Below are 25,698 nucleotides of genomic sequence, written 5' to 3' on the forward strand. Positions count from 1 at the left end.
TACGAGGGGTGCAGGACACTGGGGATTTACATCTCCCTCCCCAGGGCTTCCCTCTCCCCAGGCCATGTTAGCACATCTTCTGCCCACTCGTGGACCCTCAGCTTTGCAGAGGGGCTGAGGGAGGAAGGAAGTCACTCGGGTGGTGCCCAGCGCCTGAGCTGCCGGTCATGGGTTTGCCCTGTTTTTCTTCTGACGTCTCATGGTTGCACTTCACCGAGTGGCCTGGGGGCTGCATTCTGACTTGGGAACCTGCCGAAGCATGACTGGTACAGTGGGGAAACGCTGGCTGGAACAGAGGGGAAACGGTGAATGGCTAGTACTGTTAAAAGCTGTGGGAAAGAGCCCTCCTGGAGATCTCCCTGGGGGATTATTTGTGAGCATTCAGCCACAGCTCCACTGCCGATTAACCCAAGGGGGAAAGCATGATGAGGTTGGCTTAGCTCTCCAAACAGGATTTAGTCAGCTGTGCCAGACGTTTACACAGAGCTGAATTCCTCTGCACCAGCCAGCAGCCGGTCAGGCCAGGCACAGATCAGGGCCAACATGGTGGTGAGAGTTCCTGGCAATGTGTTTGGAATCCTCATCCTCTGCATGTGGCCATGTGCCATGGTCCCTGTGGTGTTGGTGGCTGCAGAACCTGTACGTAGAGCAGGCAGGGTGGGCAGTCTCTGTCCATGGCTGTACTTCCTGAGAGCCAAAGCATGACAGCCCACTGCCATCATGGAAGGCTGATAGGGCTATCCCTTGGGGCTAGGATTCAGGCACTCACCTTTTTAGATGGTGCTTGGGGCTAGGATTCAGCTGCTTCTCACCTTTTTAGATGGTGCTTGGAGATGACAGAATCATAGAATTGTTAGGGTTGGAAAGGCCCTCAGGACCTCTAGTTACAACCCCTCTGCCATGGGCAGGGACCACTCACACTAGATCAGGTTGCTCAGAGCCACATCCAGCCTGGCTTTAAAAGCCTCCAGGGATGGAGCTTCTACCACCTTCCTGGGCAACCTGCTCCAGTGTCTCACCACCCTCATGGGGGAGAACTTCTTCCTAACATCCAATCTGAATCTACCCATTTCTATTTTCGTTCCATTCCTCCTAGTCCTATCACTACCTGACACCCTAAAAAGTCCTTCCCCAGCTTTCTTTTAGACCCCTTTCAGATACTGAAAGGCCACAATAAGGTCTCCTTGGAGCCTTCTCTTCTCTGGACTGAATAGCCCCAACTCTCTCAGTCTGTCCTCATAAGAGAGGTGCTCCAGCCCTCTAATCATCCTCATGGCCCTTCTCTGGGCATGTTCCAGCACATCCAGATCCTTCCTGTAATAGGGGCTCCAGAACTAGACTCAGTACTCCAGGTGGGGTGTCACCAGAGCAGAGAGGGAGAATCACCTCCCTCAACCTGCTGGCTATGCTTCTCCTGATGCAGCCCAGGATGTGATTTGCTTTCTGGGCTGCAAGTGTACACTGGTGGCTCATGTTAAGCTCCTCATCCACCAGCACCCTGGGAGCTGCTGAGAACCTGGCTTCACTGGGATATGGATGGGCTTTGTAGGGAGATGGGGAGTGAGCAGGACCACCCAGCAGCTTTCACCCATTTCATCCTGCCAGGTTCCTTCTTTCCCAGCTGACCACAGGTTTCCCATGGCATTTTACAAGAGTGGCTGGATGTCAGCCAGCTCCTTCCTCAATGGCTTTGCCCTGTCGTGCCAAGGAGTGGGATGCCCCTCCGGCACTGCTTCAGTGGGCTGGATGACCTTGACTATAGTGTGGCTCCCTGTGCCCATGCCAGCTCCATCCTCTGCCAAGAACACATGGCGTGGGACCATGACAGGGTGACACTGGGTGCTCTGAGGATCCATGTCCCAGGGCTGCCATCTCTGAATGCTGCAGGGTATTCCTGCCCACCACTGTTGAGGAGTTAACCCTGGCTCCCCTGGTAAGAGTGGGAGCCTGCTCTGTATGTCTTGCATTTACCCAGGTCTCAGCTCAGGCCCTGGCAGGTGGAAACTGCCTGCTCTGGGTGTAATATTTCACCCTTGGCCAGGGGCTCCGTGGCTGTCACTCAGTAACTAGCCACTCAGCAATTCTGCATCTAATTGGTGTCATTAGAGAGTAAGTGCTTGTAAGAGCAAGCAAACAGGCAGCTGGAGCTGAGGAGAGGGCAGCAGTGGTGCAGGAAGGGAAGATGTTCAGGGTGCAGGGAGAGAGGTAGAAGCATGGGGATGAAGGAGAGAGGGATCACTGCAGGAATGATTGCACCCAGGAGGTGGTAGGGATGGGAGACACTCAGCAGTGTCCTGGGCAGAGAGGGCTTGTGTGTCCCCAGCCTGCCATCTGGGAGATTCTCTGTTTCATAGATGCTGATGCCCCATGAGGCACAAGGCCATCCTCTCTGGCAGTCTGAGAGGGGCTGGAGCTTGACTTGACCCCAGCCCCCATGCCAGCCCCCAGGAGCACTGTGGGTGCCTCAGGCCCCTTGCTGAGCTGCAGCTACCAGGCAGACAATGGGATTTGTTTCTGCTTGCCCAGCTGGAAAACACCTATGGCCCTGCCACCAGGCTAGAGGTGTTTGGGACCAAGGCCTTTCCCTGCTGTTTCCTCAAGTCATTAGTTCACTGGGGATATGAGCTTTGGGCGTGGTGGTGTCACCCCATTGCATGCTGGAGTTACCAGCAGGGGAAGATGCTGAGCATGGGGAGGTGGTGAGATTGGTTAGCAGTAAGTGCCTCCCTCTCCCTGGCCTCTTCTTGCAGGTTTTTGCCCAAGGCTGCTCTTCTGCTGGCAGTGAGTTTCTGCTGCCCTCAGCCTATTAGTGGAGAAGTCACAGGCAGCTGCCTGACTTCATCCTGTCAGGTTGAGGGAGGAACCTCATATGAGGAAGCAGAGGGACAGCAGCACACTGGAGATCTGCATGGCTCCCTGCGAGTGGTGGCGTCCACAGCTGGATCTCTGTGCCACGGGCAGAGCTTAGGAGAGTATTGCAGCCTGCTTCTTCCCCACCTCATCCCAGGCAGGCTCAAGCCATCAGGTAAGCATCACTTCTGCCCTGCCACCTCTCACCTCTCATCTCAAAACACAGGGTGGGGCACCACGGTCCCCGGGGATAACCGTTAGGAACCCTGTAAGCAATGACTGGAGAGCTCACATCCCAAAAAGTGTCTGTCAGCAGCTCTGCAGCCAGGGCCCTGCTCCAGGGTCTGCCAGGGCCTATGAGGGAACAGCAAAACTAAACTGGTCCTTGAGACATTTGCTGATCTCAGCAACAGGCTGAGATGCTTTGTTGACTACCAAATCACCAGGGATCATTGCAGTTTCATTATAACTGGGTTCCCAGGAGCCTGTAGTGATTTTTTCCCCACACTGGCATTTGACAGTGGTCCAGCATCTTCTGTGTTTCCCTCCATGTGACTGATTAAAATGCCCCTTCTCTCCCTTTCCCAACTCAGCTGTGTTCCACTGCTTTGTCACACGTGCAGGGAATCGGATATGGCTGCTAATCTGCTTGCCACCCCACTCCTGCCTCCCTGTTCTGCCTCTTAAACACACTGGCTCTCTGTTTCTCTGCTTCGTGGCACTGAGGGCTGGTGCAGAAGCTAAGCTGAGCCACCCGTGCCATCCTCTGGGACAGGGTGAGCAGCACCTAATGGGGGGAAACACTGGCACTGTGGTTCAAGCTTGCAAAAGAAAGGGTGGCTTTGTAATGGAGAAGGGAAGCTGGATTCCATGCATCTCCCAGACTTTGGCCCTGCTGCAAGCTGACAGCCTCACTGTGCCTCACTTTCCCCTGCCTCTAGCACAGGCACATTTGAGGGAAAGGGAAATCTAATTGCAGAGGAGGGCTGGTGGGTTAATTAATGTATGGTTGCAAAGTGCTTGCAGATCTCCAAGGAAAACAGCCAACGTGGGTGCCAAGTGTAAAGGATCCTGCAAACACTAGCTGCCTGCAAATGCTGTCTAGATCCTCAGGCTCTAAGATTCAAAAATTGCCCAAGAGGCATGGAAAATATTCCTTCAGCTCATATGATGCATTACCCACAGCCTGGAATAAATTTCCTTTCTTCTCTTGCTTTCCAAACCAGCTGTTTGCTTTCCCCTTTTGGATTTTATTGCTTTAGCCAACGCAGGGGACTGCTACAGGGATAGAAAGGGAAAAAAAAGCAGCTTTTGTGAAAGGTTTGGCAGCAAGTGTCTCTGAAGGGAGAGCACTTTGCCTGCTTGCTCTGCCTGTTACACGCTGCTTTTGAGCAGAGTGTTCAAACTGAACTCCAGGTGATAGCGTTGCAGTGCCTGTGGCACACATCTGACACTTCAGAGAGAAAATCAAGGGGCTGGGCAGTCTGAGCCCCATCGGCATGGTGTCTCAGTCCAGAGAAGGAAAGAGACTCAGTTCTTTTGAATATTGCCATGTTGTGAAACTAGAGGCGCAACTGAGGCCAAAATATCAACAGCCAGGCTATTTATTAACAGAATAAAGTGGATGGATCAGAAGGGGAGAGAGAAAAGAGAGAGGGAGAGGGAGAATAGGAAAGGAATTATATTACCTCACTCTTCACCTCCCAAGACAGTTTGGGTCTGTGGAGGAAGGGTGCTGCAGCTTTGGTGTGGAGGAGACGTTGTCCTTGTTGGCTGTGCTGTCCTCTGAGCAGCCTCTTCAGCTCCATGAGTTGTAACAGGCAGAACTTAGGACATGGAGAGAGGGTTCCTCTTGGTCTGCTTCTTCCAGGCTACCTGGTGATGTCTTTGTCATTTTTCTCTCCTGGTATTCTCTCTGTTTGTCTTCAGAGCAGCATTGCCCCGGGCTTTTCCTTCTCTTGTGTTTTCCTTCCCCCCCCAGCCAGTAGTTGCTGAGATCTTTTATACAGTTTTTTAAAGTATGCATATTCCAGAGAGTAGGGATAGCAGTAGCCTCTGCCCATTACTTCCAGGGCAGCTGCAGTCTGATGAGCAATCTTTATCTATGCACCTTCCAGAGAGTTGTTATCCAGTGGCAACTGCCCGATACACATCAGCTATTGTCTGGGCAAGCAGTAAAGCTGATTTTATCTTTGTTGAGTCACATCAAGAGAGACAAGATTTAGTCTCTCACACATGGCCTGGGGAGCATGTCCATAGCACTTCTGGCCTTAGGTAACAAGAAGCTTCCTGGCTGCCTTCCTCTGGGAAAGAAGGGCTCCGCTTTCTTCCCTTGCTCTGGGGAATGCTGCAACCTGCCAGCAGCGGCAGCGTATTTTGGCACTAGGCTTCTGCGTCAGGGATGGAGAGAGTGGAAGAGCAACAAGCTTCCAGGCCCGGCTCAAGGCTGCCTTTTTTCCTTGCCCAAGTTACGCATGGGAGAAACATCTAGTTCTGTGTGTTGCACTGGTGTTGTACACCAGTGGGCCCAGTACCAGTGCTGGGCAAAGACCCAGCTGTTTCCAGATATGAGCTGAAACCGTTTCTGTAGCTGTTTACTTCTTCTGAGAGGCTTGTTATTGTACTCACAAAAGCAAAGAGGATAACATGAGAGGCACTTGGGAGCAGAAGCCTTTGCAAAGGCAACCCATCCTGCCAAGATGAAGCAAGACAGCTTGGCCCTTCTGCAAAGGCTGATGTTTGCAGGGCAGTAAGTGAGTTGTCACCAGCTGCAGAGTTTGTTACCTCCCCTCACAGAGGAGGCACCGTCCTCCTGAGACCGGCATTGGCATCACACAGACCAAGGATTGAGGACAGATGTGCTCCCCAGGGGACTGAGATGCCTCTCCTGAGACAAGACCCATGGCTGAACTGTCTTCTGTTCTGCACTAGCCAGGGCTAGATTTTAATCAATGCCCTCTCCCAGCCTTAGCCTTTCTCAATCCACAGTGTCTTGCATGCTCTGAGTCTCTTCTTTGCCCAGAGGAAACAGAGCCCATCTTGCAAGTTGTTGGTGGGTGGGTGCACAGATCTGTGCAGAGAGGTAGCCAGCAGCCCATGCTGTGCTGAGGAACTGGAAGCTGCCTGCTTGCCTCCTCCCCTTGGGTGTATCTGCTGGCCTTCTGTCTGCCTGTGGTCAGGCATTGTTTGGTGCTAATGGATTTTAAACCCCCTGTCTCCACTGAGAGACATCTCTGTCGAGAGATGTTGAGTCTAGTGCTTGGGTGGGGCTGTGCAGACAGGACCAGAGCTGTGAATTAGGGAACATTTAATCCTATAATTTGGAGATGGTAAGTGCTACTCATCTTACTGATGAAAGCTGGAGGTGAGGCAGCAGCTACACCCACCCTGTCCTGAAGCAGAGATTTCCCAAATATCCACTCAGAGGTAAATTCTGTGGCATTTCTCCTCCAGATGAGCTCTGGGACACCTAATGATGCTGAGAGCCTTGTCCTGGCTTCTCTAACCACAATAGTGGTTCATCTGGGCACCACCAGTCTGGACCCTGCACTTGGGAGGCCCTGGGGGATCAGTTTCATAGTTTCATAGTTTCATAGTTTCATAGTTTCATAGTTTCATTCAGGGTTGGAAGGGACCACAAGGATCATCTAGTTCCAACCCCCCTGCCATGGGCAGGGACACCCCACACTAGATCAGGCTGGACAGAGCCTCATCCAGCCTGGGCTTAAACACCCCCAGGGACGGGGCCTCGACCACCTCCCTGGACAACCCATTCCAGGGTTTCACCACTCTCATGGTGAAGAACCTCCTCCTCACATCCAGCCTGAATCTCCCCACCTCCAGCTTCATTCCATTCCCCCTAGTCCTATCACTACCTGATATCCTGAGAAGTCCTTCCCCTGCCTTCCTGTAGGCCCCCTTCAGATACTGGAAGGCGACAATTAGGTCACCTCGGAGCCTTCTCTTCTGCAGACTGTACAGCCCCAACTCCTTCAGTCTGTCCTCATAGGAGAGGTGCTCCAGCCCTCTGATCATCCTCGTGGCCCTTCTCTGGACACGTTCCAGCACCTCCACATCCCTCTTGTAATAGGGGCTCCAGAACTGGACACAGTACTCCAGGTGGGGTCTCACCAGGGCTGAGTAGAGGGGGAGGATCACCTCCCTCGACCTGCTAGCCACACTTCTCCTGATGCAGCCCAGGATCTGATTGGCTTTGCGGGCTGCAAGTGCACACTGAGAGCTCCTGTTGAGCTTTTTGTCCACCAGCACCCCCAAGTCTCTCTCCTCAGGGCTATCCTCCAGCCAGTCACTGCCCAGCCTGTATTTGTGCCTGGGATTGCCTCGACCCAGATGCAGGACCCTGCACTTGCTCTTATTGAACTTCATGAGGTTGGCCTGTGCCCACCTCTCCAGCCTGTCAAGGTCCCTCTGGATGGCCTCCCTTCCCTCCAGCGTGTCTGCTGCACCACACAGCTTGGTTCCTGCAGGTTTTAGCCTATGCTAAAGATGGAGCTTATGCAGAAAAATGAAATTATAAGGATGTTCAGATTTTAGCTCGATGCTGCTGAGTGGTAAGTGTCTGCATCTCGAGGGAAAAACTAAGGACCCAAGGTGTTGAGGTATTGAGGGCCCACATACAGCCACAGGGACCGGTAGGGCTGCTAGGTGACAGCAAAGCACACCTGAAAGCCAGAGAGGAGGCAATGTGAGACATCCCAAAGCAGGTGACCTACTCTTCTGTTTTGATTTTTTTTCCCCAGTCTATTTTGAAGTGGTCTTGGTTCATGTTTTTCCTTTTATGTTGGGCTGAAAAGAGAGAAGGGAGAGGGAGAGGGAGAGGGAGAGGGAGAGGGAGAGGGAGAGGGAGAGGGAGAGGGAGAGGGAGAGGGAGAGGGAGAGGGAGAGGGAGAGGGAGAGGGAGAGGGAGAGGGAGAGGGAGAGGGAGAGGGAGAGGGAGAGGGAGAGAAGTCCACCCAGAAAAAAAGCCTTTCCAGCTTGGAAAGGCTTAGGGAAAGTAGACTGAAGAAAGGCAGGCCCAGGGCTTGGATCCATCATTGCCTGGTAGATGCAGCAGGAGCTTAACTGGAGATGGGAGCTTTTAAACTTAATTTGATCTGATATGAATCTTGCATTTTAGACAACAGCCTCCTGTCTTATTATCCAACAACAACATCTGCTGCTCACTTCACGCTGTCAGTGAATCCCATTATCTGAGCCCAGAAACCCATAATGGCACACAGAGGAAGAGATCCAGCAGCAGAGACTGCTACTGAGCAGGACAGCAGTCTCAGAAAGCACTGGTAGCTCTCTCAACTCTTTCCCCATTGCCTTTTATTGAGGCTTTGGGGACTTTTTGCTTATGCAGTGATGTTTTTCAGGTCTGTCTTCAAACACAAGCTTGGTGCTTGGATTCTGAGAGACATGTGTGTTAGAGATCATCTTGGTGAGAGATTTTGAAGATGGACATCTGCCAGAGCACTGGGGGGTGTTACACGTTCTGATTTTAATTTCTAACCCAAACTGATCACTGTCTGCAGAGAGTTTTTCGAGGCTGTTTATTAACAAATACTTCTACAGTCAAAGCTGCTGCAGGGCCTTCCTGGCGCTGCTGCCTGTGACCATGCAGTATGGGAGGGGTGGGGAGAGTGAGGAGGGCCCTGTGCTCCTGGAGGAAACACCTTGAAACACCCAGCTACATAAATAAGATCTCTACAGACCGTTTAACTGCCCGGATATGAGGTTGAATTCAGGTATACTCCCCTCGCTGGGGGCAAAGTACCCAGAGTGCTGCTGCACCTTGGCACATAAGCAAAACAATAGCTTTTATCTCAGCTGAGTAGATACCTATTCCAGAGAGATAAGAGCCCGCAGAGAGGCAGCTTCAAAGAAAAGCAACAGCTTAAGAGTCAATGACTGCCCCTTGGATACTAATACTTGCATCTTCTGGATACAGGGGAGTTGCTAAATTTCAGAGGGCTTAGCACATGACCTGCCATCCTTGGTAGCACCATCATGAGTGCAGTCTAAAAAGCGGTCTTCAGTCCTCTTTGTAACCTGATTGATCAATCTGATCTCTCTCTCTCTCTCTGTATCTATCTCTATCTATTTCTCTCTCTATCTCTCTATCGCTATCTCTATCTCGATCTCTCTATCACTCTATCTCTATCATCTCTGTCTCTCTCTATATATAATCATGGAACACCTCTTCCATGAAGAAAGCCTGAGGGAGCTGGGGTTGTCCAGCCTGGAGAAGAGAAGGCTCCAGGGAGACCTCATTGTGGCCTTTCAATATTTAAGGGGGCCTATAAAAAAAAATGGGGTCAATCTTTTTAGCAAAGCCTGTTGCAATTGGACAGGAGGTAACCTTTTTAAACTACAAGAGGAGAGATTTATACTAGATATAAGGAAGACATTCTTTTACAGTGAGCATGGTGAAACACTGGAACAGGTTGCCCAGAGAGGTGGTAGTGCCTCATCCCTGGAAACATTCAGGGGCTGCTTGGATGGGCCCCTGAGCAATCTGAGCTGCTTAAAGATGCCCCTGCTCACTGCAGGGGATTTGAACTAGATGACCTTTACAAGTCCCTTCCAACCCAAAATATTCTATGATTTTATGCTGTAAGCTCACATCCTTAAGTGGTGACTGCCAGTAGAGAGGGATTTTGTCCAGATGCAGCACCGGGGGACATGCAGCTGGTGAGCGAGGCCAGTTCACACGCCATTTCGAGCCATAATATACTGTACAGCTCCCTTTAGAGCTATAATATAATTTGGGTATTTACGCAACCCGGAGCCGGGCCCAGCTCAGGAGCGTGTTGGGGGGGAGGGGGGGAGGCTTTTGCTCTCCTTCCACCAGGGCTGTGTTTTGCTGAACCATGCGGGGGTTTTCCCGCCAGCTGCGGGGCGTGGGGATGAGAGGAGGCGCGGAAAGGGGGGGAGCCAGGGGCGGGCAAGCCCAGAAGGGAGGGCCGGGTGCAGGGAGCGGCGCGGCGCGGAGGAGCGCGGGTCAGGTGGGCTCACCCGTGGCGGGGATACCACTGCCCGCGGGGAGGCTGTGGCACCTCTTCCCCGGGTGGAGTCTGGGGGAAAGGCAGGAGGGAGGAGGGAAAAACCTCCGCCCCCTCCACGCGGGAACCGCGTGGCACTGAAGGCGGCAAAAAGAGGAGGAGGAGTTTGCGGAGCTGGGAGGGCGGGAGGGAGGAAGGCGGCTTCCCATCCGCATTGGGGACAGAAGGCACCGGAGCCGGCAAGGAGAGGGGGGCAGCGGGGGACGTCCCGATTTCAGGTATCGGCTCAAAGCCACGAAGTTTGCACCCCCCCCACTCTCTCCCCGCCGCGGCTCCCAGCAGCATTTCAGAGGTGCCGGAACCCACGCACCCGGCAGCTTTGACATGCTGCTAGAAGCCGCCAGGGAAGTCAGGGGGGCTGCAAGCTCAGGATCCGACGCTGCAGCGTGGGTCTCAGCACGGGGCTGGGGCAGGGGGAGGGATGCTTCGATGCTGCCTTTTTTTTTTTTTATGGGGGAGTTTTCTTCCTCGCCGCCTCTCATAACAACTCCAGATCCCCTTTCGTAGTTACTGCCGGAAAAGAGAGCGCGTGTGGTGTAGAGGATGCGAGGCAGGGCAGCCAGCATGTGGGTTTGGGGTTGTGAAACGCGGTGATGCTCTGATGTCCGGGATACCGGGCTTCACCGAGGGTTCTCTGCAGCGCTCCGCCGGATGCAGGCTTGTGCATCCCTGCTCCGGCTCTCGTGTGCTTGCAGGGCAGCGGCTGCGGGCACGCCGCGGGGATATGCTGGAGGGCGTGTGGGCTGGGTGCCATGTGCTGCTGTCCCCTTGGCTGGCAGCAAGCCGCAGGGCCGCGATTGCTCCAGGTCCTGCTCAAGAAAATGCTCCCAGTTATCTGTGGGATGCTGTAGAAGATTTCAATCAGTGTTTCTTTCCATTCCTGAGCAAACCATCTGTGTTTATGGAGACCTTGGTCCAGGAGGAAGCACCAAGAGTGCCATGTAGGGTCTTTTTGTGCTGTCTTCCCCACTCCTGTAGCTAAATCTGAGTGTCTAGTTAAATCTGAGCTTCATGCCTCTGCTAGGTGCTAATACTGACAGACCAACACAGTCTCTGCCTGTACTCACCAACATTCCCATCTGCCTCATGGGAACAGGCTGCAGAGCTGTGGGCTGTGTGGGAAGGCAGCGGCAGCCAAGCCCTGAGGCTGTGGGATCACAGACAAGTGAGCCTGTATCCATGAGCCCAGTAGATTCCCCAGGGCTAGGGTCTGCAGGATAAATTTGTGCAGCTGTTGGCCACAGCTGGATGTGCTTCCTGGCTGCTCCAGAGCAGGAAGCAGCCCAACAGCTCTTCAGTTGCCTGTTGCGAGTCAACACAATTGAGAGACTTCTGTGAAGGCCGACATGGGAAATCCCACTCCTCTCCTGCACATCCCAGCTTGGCGGCATCGTTTCCGCTTGCCAGCCCCTCTGAGCTGCTGGTCAGCCTTGGGCTTCCTGGATCCTGCCTTCAGTACAAAGCTTTCTCAGGATTCTGCCCCTCTGCTTTGGTGAGACCCCACATGGAGTGTCCAGCTCTGGGGAGACCTTAATTCAGCTTGTCAGTGCTTAAAGAGGGCCTACAAAAAGGTCATGACAATCTTTTTAGCAGGGCCCCTTGCAATAGGACAAGGGGTGATGGTTTTAAACTACAGGCCTCAAGCTGCACCAGGGGAGGTTAAGGCTGGACATAGGAAAAAGAATTCACTGGAAGGATTCTCAGGCACAGGCTGCCCAGGGAGGTGGTTGAGTCACCATCTCTGTGTGTGTTTAAAACATGCGTAGATGTGGTGCTGGGGGATATGGCTTAGTGGTGGACTTTGTAGACTAGGGTTAATGGTTGGACTCCATGATCTTGAAGGCCTTTTCCAACCTAAATGATTCTTTGATTCTGTTCTATGATACGCTGTCAGCGTAGTGCCAATACCACACGTGTGTCCTCTGGAGCACTCCTGCTCCTGCCATTGCCTTTTGCTCCTGGAAAATGAGGTAGGCTTGCCCTTGGCTCACTGAAGAGGTCTTCACAGAGCAGAGGTGCTTTTCGTATGGCACCATGGGGTGTAACATAGGGCCTGGAAGATGGTTTGCAGATGGCTGTTCCCCACACAGATGAGAGGCAAAGGCCTATCCTGTGCCAGGATGAAGAAATTTAATCCAGCCTGAAACACCAAATGTGCCAGCACACAGGGTGGTGTGGCACCTGAAATTGTCCTTCCTCTTCTTTCCTCCTCAAGCTGTGTAATTAACTACTGGAATAATTTCCCCATCATGGCATCCCTGTTCTCATTATCTTGGGCTGGGAGGTATTAATGAGCCTCTTCCTCTTTGGAGATGAACCATGGACTTTGTTCTTGCCCTGTCCTGACCTGTCTCCCTCCTTGTGGTCTGGGGGTAAGCCAGGGCACAAAGGACAAGGCATCTGTTGACCCACTCCCATGCTGCACCTTCCTTGTTAATCCTGGCTTCACTCCCAACTCTGCTGGCAGAGGCAGGGCTGGAGGCTGGCTAGTCAGGCCAGAGAGAGCCTAGGAGCACCTGCCTGCCCAGTCTAGATGGGAAGGCACTGACTGTCTGCTTTGGGAAGTTAACAAGCAGCCTCTTTCTGTAGGACAGATGTAAATCTCATTTGTTTTCATCCAGCACAACATCCAGGTCCTTGGCAAGCGTCAAACTGTGGTTCTTGACAGGTTAGTACTGACTCCACAGCGCAAATTCTGCTCACTTGCAAGTGTCTTCAGAGCACCTACAGCACCTATTTCTGCCCCATGAGTGGTGCTGTTGAGGCTGCAGGACTGTGAGCCCTTGGGGTCACATCTCTGTGCTAACTCATACTCAGCTGTCAGTAAGCTCAGGTGCAAAGCAGTGTGCAGAGTGAGCTACAGCCATTTGGATGAGGGCAGGAGTCAGGGTTTCAACAGCCACACAGTTATTAGGGTTTGATTAGAAGGTGTGATAAAGACTAAGGTTAATGGTGTGCAATATGTGGGATGGGGAAACAAATGTGCAGAGTGGGTGCAGAGCCTGTATGGGTTTGGTTACATCAGGATGTGTGGTCTGGAGAGACCCCACTGCCCCAGCTGGGGTTGCAGTACAGCACTGCACTCTATCTCCCACTCCAGACCCTACCCACAGACTTCATCAGAGGATTGGCTGTACATGGGCTCTAGGGTCCCTGTGTGGGAGAGGAGCTGTGGTGCTGCGTGAGGAACGTGTGTGAGGGTTGCTGCTCTCATGGGACAAAGGAAGCTGTCACATAGTGATAGCACTTGTCCTTTGTACTTCCTTGGTGATGCTTGGGTGATGTGATGAACATCACTGTTGTGACATTTTCATCTTGCTGCAGTTTGTAGCAGGTTTTTTCCCTGGTCTCACCAATCCCTGAGGAAGGGGAGGTTCAAAGTACTGGGTATGCATAGCTGTCACACGTCACCCATGACAGAAATTGGTGAGCCTGGCATTCTGGGTGCAGTGCTTGAGCCTTCCCTTTAGCTTCATAGTTAAGCTGTGGGTGAGCAGAGTCAGACTTCATCTCCAGGAGGCCAGCTTTTTTTGAGGTCCTAGGGAAACAGAGACCTATTGACTGCTTGCTGTCTCATGCCATCAGGAAATCAGGAAGATTTCCACAGAGCCTTCTTCCCCCACACACCACTGCTAGAGGGATCTTCTTTATTTCATTTCCTTTAGGACTTCTGTGATGGGAAGGCACCTCACTGCGAAATTTCCAACTGGAAGTGCACAGTGAGTGGTACAGGAAGTCACAGAGGGAGGAGGCAGGCAGGGGCTGGAGGTGGAGAGGAGCAAGGCCGAGAGCAGTATGGCTTGGTTGGGAATAGCAGTGGAATCTCAGGGGTATGCAGTTAGCCTCCCACCCAGTAAGTCACCCACTCTGGCCACATACTGAGGTTGAGTCATGGCAGCAGGTCTGGGTCCCCTCCTAAACTTCTGCCATCAACCTGAATGGCTGCAAGGCTGATGGGGAGAGTGGTGTCCCATCTGGGAGACCCTGCCTGGCTTCTTCCACTGCTTCCCATGCTGGAGCTCTGTGTATAGTCCTCACCCCTGCCTGGTTCATCCCACCTCACCCACCAACACCATGCAGGGACAGGGAGCCAATTTACACCTGTGGTTAAGGGCTGCCTCCCCTGGCGGAGCTCAAAGATAGTGAGAGCTTTGGGGTGGGGAGCCCCATTTGAGTTTTGCTGCAGATTTGCTTGTGAGAAACCTTCATGAGAGGAGCTCCTTCCTTCTCAGCTTGGGGATTATCCCTGGAGAACAGCTTGGGGAAAGAGGATGGACTAGTGGCACAGCTTTTTTCTTGGTCCTGGCCAGCAGCTCAGGGTTGGAGGACCTGCCTGCCCTGCCTTCAAAAAGCCTTGTCTTTTCCTGGCCTCAGGACCAAGTTGGAGGCTGTTCCATTTTTCTGCTTGGGATATCCTCCCTTGGTGCTGTGGATGAGTTCTCCAGTGGTGTTTGTGCCAGATATTCCTCTGCCCCCTTGGGGAGCCCACTGCTGTAGGATGCCTTTCAGCCTATCCAGATTTGTAGGTGTTGGGCTGTGGCTGAGGCAGTGGGATTGAGTAGGTCTCCGTGCTGTCCTGATGAGAGGAGGAGCGTTATCCATTCACCACAGACCAACGGCAACACAACCAAGTCATTAAGAAGTGATCCACCCTGCCCTGCAGCTTCTTTTTCCAATTTTCACACTTTCTGCTCTTGGCAAGACGTGGCTGGTGTGGCCACATGGTGAAACACACCGGGGCATTGATCTCTCAGCTTGTTTCCAGAGGGGGTTGTTACCCTGGAGGCAGCAGGAATCATAGAATCAGTAAGGGAATGGGATGCATAGGTAATGGAGGGGAAGAGCTGTGCCTCATGGGAGGGCAAGGGAGCTGCCATAGGGTCCCACACTCGCCCTATCTGGGCTTGCTTCAAAAGAGGAGCCCTTAACCAGCAACAGACCCAGGAGCAGTACATACCCAGGTAGTTGGTAAACAAACGCAAGTTGTCTGTTCCTCCTTTCCTTCTCCCGTGGCTTCAAACAGGGACATGGTGTGCCCGAGAGGGATTGCTTCAGCAGGGCGGCAGCTGTGTCCCAGTCCCAGTGTGTCCAGGCACTTGGGCAAGCTCCAGCAGGATGTCTTGCCACTTTGACAGAGGCTGTGGTACCTTCAGGTCTCCCAGCAGGGAATCCCAGATCTGCCCTCATCTCCTGATACCCAACTTCACACAGGGGAGTCTGTGAGGCTGATGGAGCCTGCAAGCCTGTGCCAGTGTCTGCAAAGTGCCATTTCCACAGGAGCAGAGCTCTTGGTAGCTCTCGTGCAGGGCTCTCCATGCTGCCCTAAGGCATCCCTGAGGATGCTCATAGTCCCAGGCAGCCTGGGGCCTTGTGGCTGTGGCACACTGGGGGGCGGTTAGTTGCACGGATGTGGCAGGGCCTGTGGGTTGGGATTTGGAGGGGACGTGACTTGCCCTTTCCTGACTTGTGTCTGGGCTTATTGTCAGTCGTGTGGGAAACTGTTTTGCCAAGGTCTGGCCAGGCTGAGCTCTCCACCTCAGGCTGGCTCTCCACGCTTGATCCTACTTGCATAAAGGCTTTCCTGTTTGTCATGAGTTACTTGAGGCTGGTGCTGAGAGCGAGAGGTTTGAGCTCTGACTTATTCCCTCCGAAGGAGGTGTCTGCCTTGAGCCTTGCTCTGGATCCGCATTTGAAACCCGAGTCCTGTCAGGGTGTTTGGGGAAGCTGAGTTGTTCAGGGAGGAGTGGAGAGGGTGCCAGAGGTGGCGTGTCCGCCCTGGGTGTTTACTCCAAGTCCTTTGCTTGCTCCACGCCCATGCTGCCGCCTTGGCTCTCCCTTCCTCAGACCATGAGCTGCCCATACGGCTCTTCTGGAGCTGCTGGGCAGCAGGGATGTGGCAAGCCCAGCTCTCAGCATCTCTCCCTAGGCATAATTTAAAATCAGCAGGGAAATGTGCAGGCTTCTTGTGGCTGCCCAGCTCCTAGGGCTTGTGGGGACAGTTTTGTCCTGCTGCAACTTTGGAAATGATTACCTTTCTTGTGTCACAGAATCAACCAGGTTGGAAAAGACCTCAGAGATCATCAAGTTCAACCTATTACCTAACACCTAACAACTAAACCATGGCTTCAAGTGCCACATCCAATCCTTTTTTGAACACCCCCAGGGACGGTGACTCCACCACCTCCCCGGGTCCATGGAAGCAGACCCAGCTAGGGCATCCATCCTTTTTCCCTCCTGGGGATTCTGGAGTGTCCCTTGGCTGGGACAAAGGTGGTGAGGGGGTGACAGACACGCCCCATCTCCTGTAGCAAAGCCTGCATACTCCATTGTGAAATGGCTTTGTTTAGCAGCTGAAGCCAGATTGGGGTTTGTGAGGTGCTGTGGCTGCCCAGGCAGCGAGCAGGATGTTGGCAGGACAGACAGCTGGCAGAGGGAGCGCACAGGACTACAGCTGATGCCAAAACCTGCTTCCCTCCTCGCCATCCGCTCTTCCACTAGGGCTGTGGACACTTCATGCCAAAAGCAGCAGTCAGCCTGGGCCCCTCTTCCTGAGCTCGCCTACGAGCAAAAGGCCACTTCGGTCTGTGGGCACCCAAAATAGCCTCTGCATTTCTGCCCCAGCTGCTAAGCACAGCTGACATGTGGAAGACAGAGCCAGCTTCAACCCATCACAGGCCCAGTGGTGGGTGGCCCCCACACTTCCATCTCAGTTTCTGCCAAGAGGCTGCTGGTCATTGGGTTGGAATTGCCCCTCCAAGTTTTAGGAGCTGGGGATATAGTGATGTTGGGGGAAGATTGTGTTGTTCTGGCTCTGTTTTCACTCTTCCACTCCCCTCCTCTAAACTGGAAGAGCCTGGACCAGCCTCCAGAAAATTGCTGAGTGGGGGCAAAATGAGCTCTGCCCCTGTGCCAGCTCCCTGGCAGAGCTGGCAGCCTGCTGAAGCCCCTCCACAAAATCCTCTGGGTGCAGGGGCAAAGTGGACTTCATCCAGCCCCAGGGATGTTCTCCACCCTGCTCAGGGGGCTTGGGCTCAGGGCCAGCCTAGCTCTTCAGCAGCTCTTGCAGGCTGGAGGTCCAGCCAACTGCCAGCTCCATGCATTTGTGTCTGGCACTGGTTCCATACGGGAAGGAGCCAGAGCTGGAAGGACACAGAGCTGCTCCTCTGGGAGGTAAACATGTCCTAGGGTGCAGGAGGTGGCTGGGTGGCAGTGGGCAGGGGGCTGCTATGGGCAGGTCTCTTGTTGCTGGTTGAATGACAAGTTTTCCTGCCCTTCCAGAAGCAGCCCTGTTTTGTGGATGAGTGAGTGAGCCCTGGGATTGGGCTCTTTGCTGTAAAGTGCAGAGTGACATTGGGGGTGGAGAAACAAACATGTTTGGGGTGGAACTCAATCCCCCAGGCTGCCTTTGCTGGGGTTGTCTGTGCATGGAGAGGGCTCCTTGCATAGCTTGGGGAAGGATTTATAGGGGCTTTTGAACTTTCAGTGATCTCATAGCCCCCTCTCACCTTGTTCCTCACTGCAAGGCTGTTTGAGGACCTGGTTAAAATGTAAGCTGTCCCACATCCTTCTGCTCCAGCCCCTCACTGCAGGTTGCTCTGTGCTCAGCTCCCTTGTGTCATTCCTGGTCTGACTCTTTTCTGGGTCTTCCAGATCTGAGCTCAGTCCTGGGGCCAGAAGCACAAAGCAATGATAGAGGAGTCCTCTCCACTCTCCAGCCCAGTGCTCTGGGGGCCACCAATGGTAGGTGGCCTTTTGCAGTCCAGCCCTTCTGCTCTGGTAGTGCTGCCTGAGCTGTGATCTTGAGGTAGACACATGTTGCTGGTAGATACAGCTGCTACCAAGCCCAGGATAAGGCAGGGTATGGAGAAACTCATCTTGCCCCTCTTTCATTCCCCAGCTGTGGGACTCAATCCCCTGGGTTTCTTCCCATGCATTCATTGAGTGCTTATCTTCAGACTTGTCTGGCCATGAGCTGTTTTGTTCTCATGCTGTCTTGCTGTGTGCTCTGTCTTTATGGGTCTCACCTTCGCTCCTTGCAGCTGCAGACATGAAGGGGGAAATGGGGGCATGGTCCCGTAGGCTCAGCCCATCCCTTCTATGCGCTGCTGGTGCTGGTGCTGCTGCCCAAGGTGCAGCTGCCCAAGATATCATCTGTACAGACAGGGATTACGCTTGAGCAAGCCCGAGCATGACTTGAGGAGAAGCTGCTAAAGCAAAAGCAAAGCATCTGGCAGCCATGCCCCAGCACTTACCTAAGTGCCGCCCCAGCCCACCCGGGAGCATCCCTCTTCCCACCCAACTGGGTGGGAATAGTGAGTGTCACATGGCCGTGGGAGAGCTGGGCTCTTGCAGGCAGGAACCAGCACTGTGCCATGTGCTGTGTCATGACTGGGATTGCCTCTGTCCTCCATGTGTGACTGTTCTGGTTCTACGCCTGTGCCACCACCTCCCCAAGCCCCAGACACCTCCATGCAAGGAGGACCTGCTCCCTGCTTGGGGATGCCTCTGGATGCTCTTTGTGCTCCCAGCTGATTTTCACATTAATGATGTCTGGTTGTTCTCCCCAGGGCTCCTTTAGGGTTTTCTCCATTGGGAAGCGGAAATGTGGCTTCCTCCCATTGTGCCGCTTCCTGCTGCAGTCCCCAGGGTCACCTCAAGGCACTTGGACCAGCATTACAGACACGGGCTACTGGGGGCTACCAGCTGCAGAGGATGCTGGGCAGGGATGAAGGTCTGGGGTGAGGCATTCCTGGTCTCCTTAAACTCACGGTGGTCCCATGGGAAGCTGTGGCTTGTTGATGTGAGCTTAGTGGGAGCCTCTGTGTCTTCCTGAGGTGGCTCACCAGCCTGCCCTTCCCCACCTCCCGGCAGCCCCTGCGAGTGCTGACAGCTGCCCGCTGGCACCGTCCGGGACTTGAAGGTTGTTTCTACCTGCTTTTGGAAATTTCTGCAGCTGCATTGAGTGTGGCCCTGAGTAAATCCCTCCCTCTGCCCTTGGGAGAAAAAATCTTTGTTTTTCTAAGTTTCCCACAAATGGAACCTGACCCTGACCTGGGAAAACCATGCCTCCTTCTCCAGCCTGACAGTTGGCAGGTCAGGGTGGTGGCTTGGAGGGGGTGGTCTTTTGCCCTGGGGGCAGCGGCCTGAGCGGGTGCCATTAGGAAAAGCAGCCCCTCAGAAGAGCTCCTAGGAATCATGTTTCTGCAAACAGGCTCCCAAGAGCAGCTTATCTCTTACCCTCTGACGCCTCCTCAGAATGACGTCCTCCCTCCCCTCCTGCCCCGACGGGCGCTGTATCTCCTCCTGCACCCTCAAACCGCTGGCAGCTGCTCTGATATTTGTGGGACTTTTCCTTCCTCTCTCAAAGCTGCGCTGTCTCCACAGTCCTGTGGCCTGAGGTGACCAGAAGCAAGGGTCTGGGACCAACTTGCCCTTCTGGTAAGCTTCTTGCTGTGACATTAGGATGTCCCCTGCAGCATTTAATGGGATGCTGAGCAGTAGAACCTGTCTCAGCTCCAGGATAGAGGGTCGTGTGGGTACCTGGAGGGCTTTTTCTGCCTGGGGACCTGGTCTGCATGGGGTTGTGTACTCACCATGTGCTGAGGAGAGAGCTCTGTGTGTGTTCATTGTGGGGCTGCCATTGCTAGGGGCCCCTTGTTGATGTTTGGCCATCAATATGTCAGGGCTGGAAACCAACTCAGAAGGCCCAATGGGGAGGTGGATGTCTATAGCCTTGAGGGACTTGGTGATGAGTAGAAGAATCCCAGCTTTGTTACCTGGGCTATTTTTAGGGCTGGCTCTGGCCCCATCACAGCCCACTTCCCTCTTCGTGGCAGAAAGCCCTTCAGGGACAGCTTTGGAGTCCCACTGTGCCCTAGGGACTTTGCCACTCCCCCAGGTTACTCCACCTGACTGGGGCAAGGCCCCCCGGGGAGCCTCCCAAGCCTCCTTGAACTCTCCAGATAAGAAACTATGCAGATGGCTGGTATGCGCAGTTCAAAACACAGTGCAGGGTTGAGTGCTCCCCCGGTGCCTCCCTGCGCCACCCGGCAGCAGAGATAACAGCCAGCAGTGAGTGCTGGGAGTGGGAATGGCCTCTGCAGCTCCAGCTGTGCGGGGAATTTGCTGCAAGCCTGAAGGCAGAAAGAATCTAGAGCTGCCTCTCATTATGTGCATGAGTGCAGCAAGGTGAAGCAGGTCAGAAGTGTTGCCCAGGGACCCTCACTGTGTGATGGGGGTGCTGCACGGGCTGCCTCACAGGAGGTTTTTTTCTGCCTCCCAGGCCCTGGCAATGCAGAGAGATTTGTCTGCAGGTAGGAAGGCAAGAGAGGAGGCAGAGATGTCCCCATGCTGCTCACTCACTAAGCTCCCTCCTCAGGATGCAAGCACAAGGGGGGAGCTGGGGGGAACAGATAGTGCCTCAAGCCTGTTTGCAGGCTCAGAAAGGAGAAGAACAACAATACTAGGAAGAACTATCAGCTCTCTGATGGAAACTGCCAGGAGTAGGAAGTCTGCCTTCATTCATTGGAGGGGTAGGGAGGTCAAAGGAAGAGAGGCCATAGCAGAAAAGTTAAATGAAACTCTTGCTTCTATTTGCTCCAGAAGAACCTGAGCAGTTCCTTCCAGCTTCTGGGGAGCTTCTCAAAGCATCTGCAGAGGAAAGGTTAGAAAGCAAAGCTAAGCAGGAACAGGTTGCTAGGGCAAGGTGATCTTCACCAGAAGGAATGGGAGCATGAGCCGGCCGGCTGTCCTGTGTGACTCTAGTCATTCACTCACAGCTGGCCTGGCCCCTGGGGACCGGGTGTGGGGGGAAAATGTGACGTTCATTTCTAAGGGCTGGAGGGAACTTCAGGGAAAAGCTGATCGGCAAACCTGCTGCGTGTCCTGGGTGTCTGTGCAGGAACAGGGTCTGTGGACAGATAGGGAGACTCCTGCTGAGGGCCCCCAAGCTGAGGCAGCGCTTCACAGGGACTCTGGGCTTGTGGCCCCTGTGCTGTGTACCAAAAAACCAGCCAGCCAGAGCTTTCAGTCCAGTTTTTAAGGAGACTGGCTGGTCAAGAGGGAAGGTCCTCATGTGGCTCTATAACTGGCATGAAAACAGGAAGGAGGGTGTAGGTGTCAGTGGTGAGGGTGTTTTTCTTGGTGTAAAGAGATCACTGTGTTGGGTTCCATTTTTTCCAGCATGTTTGTGAGTGACCTGGAAAAGGGAATAAGCAACGGGATGACAGGGCATGCCAAAGTGATTAGATTGCTCAGGTTTCATGGGTATAAGTGCCATCTAGGGAGACTACAGAAGACCATTACAACATCAAGCAGTAGGCAGATGCAATTCAATTTAGATAAATGTGAAGTGATAGACAAGGAGATGGGGAGAAGCCCCAGATTGCAAACATGATTACAGAATTGTCTGACCGCTTGCAGAGAGGGCTGGCACTGTGTCTGATGGCTTGGTGTGCATAAAAACCCACTGAATCATCTGTGTGAGTGACAAAGCAGGAAGACCTTGTGCTTCAAGTTGGGATCCTACTCTCATCTAGTCACCTGCCTGAGCCCAGCCCCCATGTCTCTGGAAGGGTTGAGGGGAGCCAGGGAAGGCTGGGAGGAAAGCAAGAAGGACTGAAGGCATGCGGCTGTGTCCAGATGACTAAGTGAGTTAGAATGTCTCCTGGAAAACGTGCTGTAGGGTGGATACAGCCCAGGCCTGTAAAGCTGGAGCTGGCATGGGGAAGCCACTCCAATGTTCATCTACTTTTTGACAGTGAAGGAGCCCTGGCTGAAGCCCTGCATACAGAGGGAGATGCTGTCCTTGCTCAGAGGCTCCCAAATTAGAAGGGGAAGCAGGGATTTCACAGAAGTGAAACCCAGCTTGGGCTGCAAAATGCATGAATGGCATGTCCCTCCCAGCTCAGAGACTGGGGGAGTAGCTGAGGAGTTAATCTATGCCTGTGCCACGCTTACCATAGCTTTTCAGCAAGACTGGCCTCTGTTTTCTCCTTATTTTGGGAGGCTGTGCATTTGTCCCAGCTGAGTAGCACTCATATGTCTTATGAAATAGAAGTAGATATCCTCACAGCAGGTGGCTGAAGGTGGTGGTAGGCAGAGCTGCCCAGAAGGCTGCCTTCCTGGACCTCAGCATAAGGTAGGAGGACCCACAAGTGGCATGGTTAGAGTTCCAGCACACACACAAAATGTCATGAAATGGGAGGCCTCAGAGTGCTTCTAATCTTCCAGTTGAGTCATCGCCATGTGACTTGCACATCTGTAATCAGGCTTCTTCCCTGCCCCCAGGTAAGTCTCTAAGGGCAGTTCTGCTGGCAGAGCTCTGTTGTCACCCAGGGTGACTAGGGGATGGGGTGAAGCCTGGTAAGGCACCTGGCCCTGCCCCATCTTGGCTGTGCCCAGAGGAAGTGCTGGCCTTAACCCTGCAGGACACATGGGGTGCTCACCATTGGGCCTGACAGCAGCCCCTTATCTAAGGACTGCAAGGACGGTGCTATGCTCAGTGTGGTGTAAAAGGCTTTTCTTTAAGGAGCTGGTGTTTCAGTATAAACCTAGAATGTGCCTACCTGGCACTGTGAAATCACTCGAGTGGAAAGCCATGCGTGTGCTGCGCTCACCTTCAGCGAGGGCAACAGGAGCAGGAGAAAAGGTGATGTGTGGGAAGCAAGAGGCAGGGAAGTCTCTGCAGCCCAGTGGCAAGTGGCTGCCTGCAGGCATGGCTGGCCTGCATTGCAAGTTTTTGTGCAGAGGTTAGGCAGTTCTGGTGATAGCTGGCTCTGAGGTGGGCTCCCGGGGTTTGGGTGGCAATTCGACTGCGTGTGTCCCAATACCACAGGTATCCACTTAACGTCTGTCAAGGCCTTTGTGTGGTGTGAATGGACAATTAAAACCGTGCCATCTCTTGTTGGTATCTGCTCAGAGGTGCTAGTTTGTGGTTTGTTAATCCCACTCTGTGTTATCTTGCTCCTTCCACTTACTCATCACTTCCAAGGCGATACAAAACCGCTGTACTGCCACGGACAAAGGGGATGTTCTTACACCAAGGCTCTGTATCCCTCCTTTTCCCTACCCTAGTGCTGTATGGCCACTGAGCTGGTAGCCAGGCTAATCATCAGGAGACTCCTCCAAGAGGTGGTTAGATCTGTGCTGTGCCAGCCTGATGCTTTGAAGCTGACCTCTGTCCTCCAGTGCCTTATGGCTCTCATCAGGTGGGAGCAGCGTTGCTGCCTACTGCTGGTGTTGGTTTGTGTGACCTTTTCTGTTTGTTGTAGGGTTGTCTGTAAGAGCTGGCAGCTGGATGTGTTTGCCACCATAATGAATGCTGACCTGTGCACCCCTTGGCAGGCACTGGCTCTTTGTGGAAAAAAATAGGAGGCACTTAGTGAAGTGAGACAGAAAACAAACAAAGCAGTCAGGAGGCTGCGGTCAGGCAGCCAGGCAGTGCCTGCTGAGGAGGTCAGCCTCCTGACACAGGGATGTGGGCACTGTCCAGATGGAAGCAGGAGGTCGCCAGGAAAGCAGCATGGTGAAGCAGCAGACAGTGCCCTTCCTCAGTACACTCCAGTCTCTGATCCTTGTACCTCTTCCCTGCTGGCCCTGGCTTCTGCCACCTCCTCCATTACACTTTTCCCTTATTCCCTTCCCTGGGTGGCTAGGCAGTGGGACCTGGGCTGTGTGCCAGCTGTGGTACCTGATACCTTCTCCTCCGCAGATGCCACTATACCCACATGGCCCCAGCCCCCGTGACCTGAGCTGGGGCTTGACGCTCACCCCCAAGAGCAGGGGAGGGCAGAAAAGGGGGAACTGTGCTACTATAATAGACACTGAACACCAGGCTTTCCGTGGCTCCCCACTCCCCAGGTATGTCTGTGGGGTGCGTTCTTGCCCTGGTTTCTTGGGACACGCCTGTCACCTGCTGGGAGGTTGGGATGGGGCAAGGGGCTTGGCTGGGCCAGGGGCAGTATGTTGAGAGTTTGCTGGGGAGCTGTGCGGGAGGCTGGGGTCTTTAGTGCTGTGACGCGGGGTGAGGTCTGTTTGCTTGAGGACAAGCAGTGCCCCAGAGGGGTTTCTCTGTGTGTGGTGGTGGCAGTAATGCTTCTAGATCCTGCTGCCAATCCATTGCCAGGGCCCAGGGCGTTTCCTGCCTGCAGAGGCACTGGCAGGATGCCAGGAGGAGATTTTGGGATGCTTTTTTGGGAAGCTCAAGCGTCTGACAAGGGTAAGGCAAGGGCTCTCATACCCTGAATTATCTGTACTGGAGGACAGAGGAGAATCACTACACATGGCTTCAGAGTCATGGGGTGGCACCTGCCAGGTCGATGGGGCTCTTGGTCCCATGGGGACATACCTGTTGTCCTGCTATGGCTTCTCCAAACAGCCGAGGGGCTTGCCAAATCCCTCTCCACGTTCCGCCGGCTATGTGTAGGTTCCATTTTAGCTGTAGGCTCCCCCCAACACCCCCTTCCGGTGGACCACACCGAGGGAAGGAGGCGAGGTGCACCCACGACTTAGGACAAGGGACGGGCTCCGCCGGCTTTGAGGCGCGGCGGGGCTGGCGGGGACTACGGCTCCCAGCATGCCGCTGCCGGCCTGCCCCCGCCCCCGCCGCGGCGCGCAGGCTGCGCAGGCTGCGGGTCCGGCATGCTGTAGCCGGCGGCCGCGGCGCGGGCAGCGGAGGGGCATGCCCCGGGGCGGGCAGGGGTCCAGCGCCGGAAGCCTCCCTGCAGATGAAGCCCTGGGAGAGGCGCCGCGGCACCCGATGGTGCACCTTTCGGACTGGAAAAGGACAAGGCAGGCCTGCAGTGTCTTCGAGGCAGCTAATCCCGCTATGCCCCAGGAATAGCGGGGGCGGGGGGGGAGCTGGGGAGGGAAGAGCCCTTCGGGCTGTCTGCGGGGAGAGCAGCGCCAGGGCGGGCGCAGGGACTGGGCAGGTGGTGATGGGGCAAAGGGAGCGGTGGGCTCTGGGAAGCAGACTGCAGTGCCAGAGTGGGTTTGCAAGGTGACCCAGGGAAATGGGCTGTGGCAATGGAGGGTTCGCGCGGGTTTGGCCGGCGAGACTGCTGCACTAAAGGTGTCTTCTGTGACGACGTGCCCCCGGGCGCTGGAGGGGGGCGGGGTTGCTGCATACGAGTGACCGAAGGCTCACAGCCCCTGGATTGGGGGCAGAGATCTGCAAGCTCACAAATCCTTTTAAGAGCTCGCTGCGGAGCGGCTGGGCAGCCGGCGCTGAGCAGCCTCGGCATCTCCGGAAAGCTGTTGCCCCAGCCAGCAAAATAAAGCCGTGTGCCAGGGCTGAGGGACTCGGAGCGACAGGTTTCCAAAGCTGCTGCACTATGCTCTTGCCATTTGTTGGCTCTGTTTGGCTCCCAGTACTGTGTAATGGCTACCTGACAGCATGACCGAGGGATTAAAACCAGCACTGCTTCTGCCTGGCTTGAGTCCCTCACTTCCCCATAAAATTCTCTGTTTGCTTTCCAGACGGAGATCAGCCACAAAACTTGCTGGGACCAGTGCTGACTCTTGCCACACAAAATGACAGCAAGAGACGGGCCCCAAGATAGGTAACACTGGGCTCTGCTGTAGGTATGGGGGCACATTCAGGTTATCAAGAGGAGAGGGAAGACGGGTATCCAGCAACTGTGGGACTCCTTCTCCTGCATGCTCACTGGGCTGCTGAGCTGTAACATCCCTGAGGTGCTCTCCATCAGCTTTTCCATAGAAAACAGGCTGTAACCTGTCCCTGGCATTGGGACGTGCCTGGTGAACTTGACTCCCTCCCAGC

At 54.1% G+C, this 25,698-nt stretch overlaps 1 protein-coding gene across 7 annotated transcripts in view; it reads left to right on the forward strand.

The window, feature by feature from the left end:
* SLC29A1 (solute carrier family 29 member 1 (Augustine blood group)) overlaps nt 1–25,698 on the forward strand; it is a 37,388-nt gene that overhangs the window by 4,238 nt on the left and 7,452 nt on the right. The window contains exons 1-3 of one of the 7 annotated variants that reach the window (XM_068157232.1): nt 19,218–19,355; nt 23,629–23,777; nt 25,395–25,477. In XM_068157232.1, the coding sequence (XP_068013333.1) occupies nt 25,449–25,477 (29 nt within the window). In that variant the 5' untranslated portion in view covers nt 19,218–19,355; nt 23,629–23,777; nt 25,395–25,448. Of the gene's footprint in view, nt 1–2,841; nt 3,026–9,840; nt 9,861–10,050; nt 10,136–19,217; nt 19,356–23,628; nt 23,778–24,551; nt 24,708–25,394; nt 25,478–25,698 lie in introns of those variants that run through there. The other 6 variants (XM_068157249.1, XM_068157268.1, XM_068157221.1 and 3 more) reach the window with 6 other exon arrangements.

Source organism: Melanerpes formicivorus, unplaced genomic scaffold, assembly GCF_026170545.1.
Source record: "Melanerpes formicivorus ecotype bairdi unplaced genomic scaffold, bMelFor1.0.p_v2 SCAF_2, whole genome shotgun sequence".
NCBI classification, from domain to species: domain Eukaryota; kingdom Metazoa; phylum Chordata; class Aves; order Piciformes; family Picidae; genus Melanerpes; species Melanerpes formicivorus.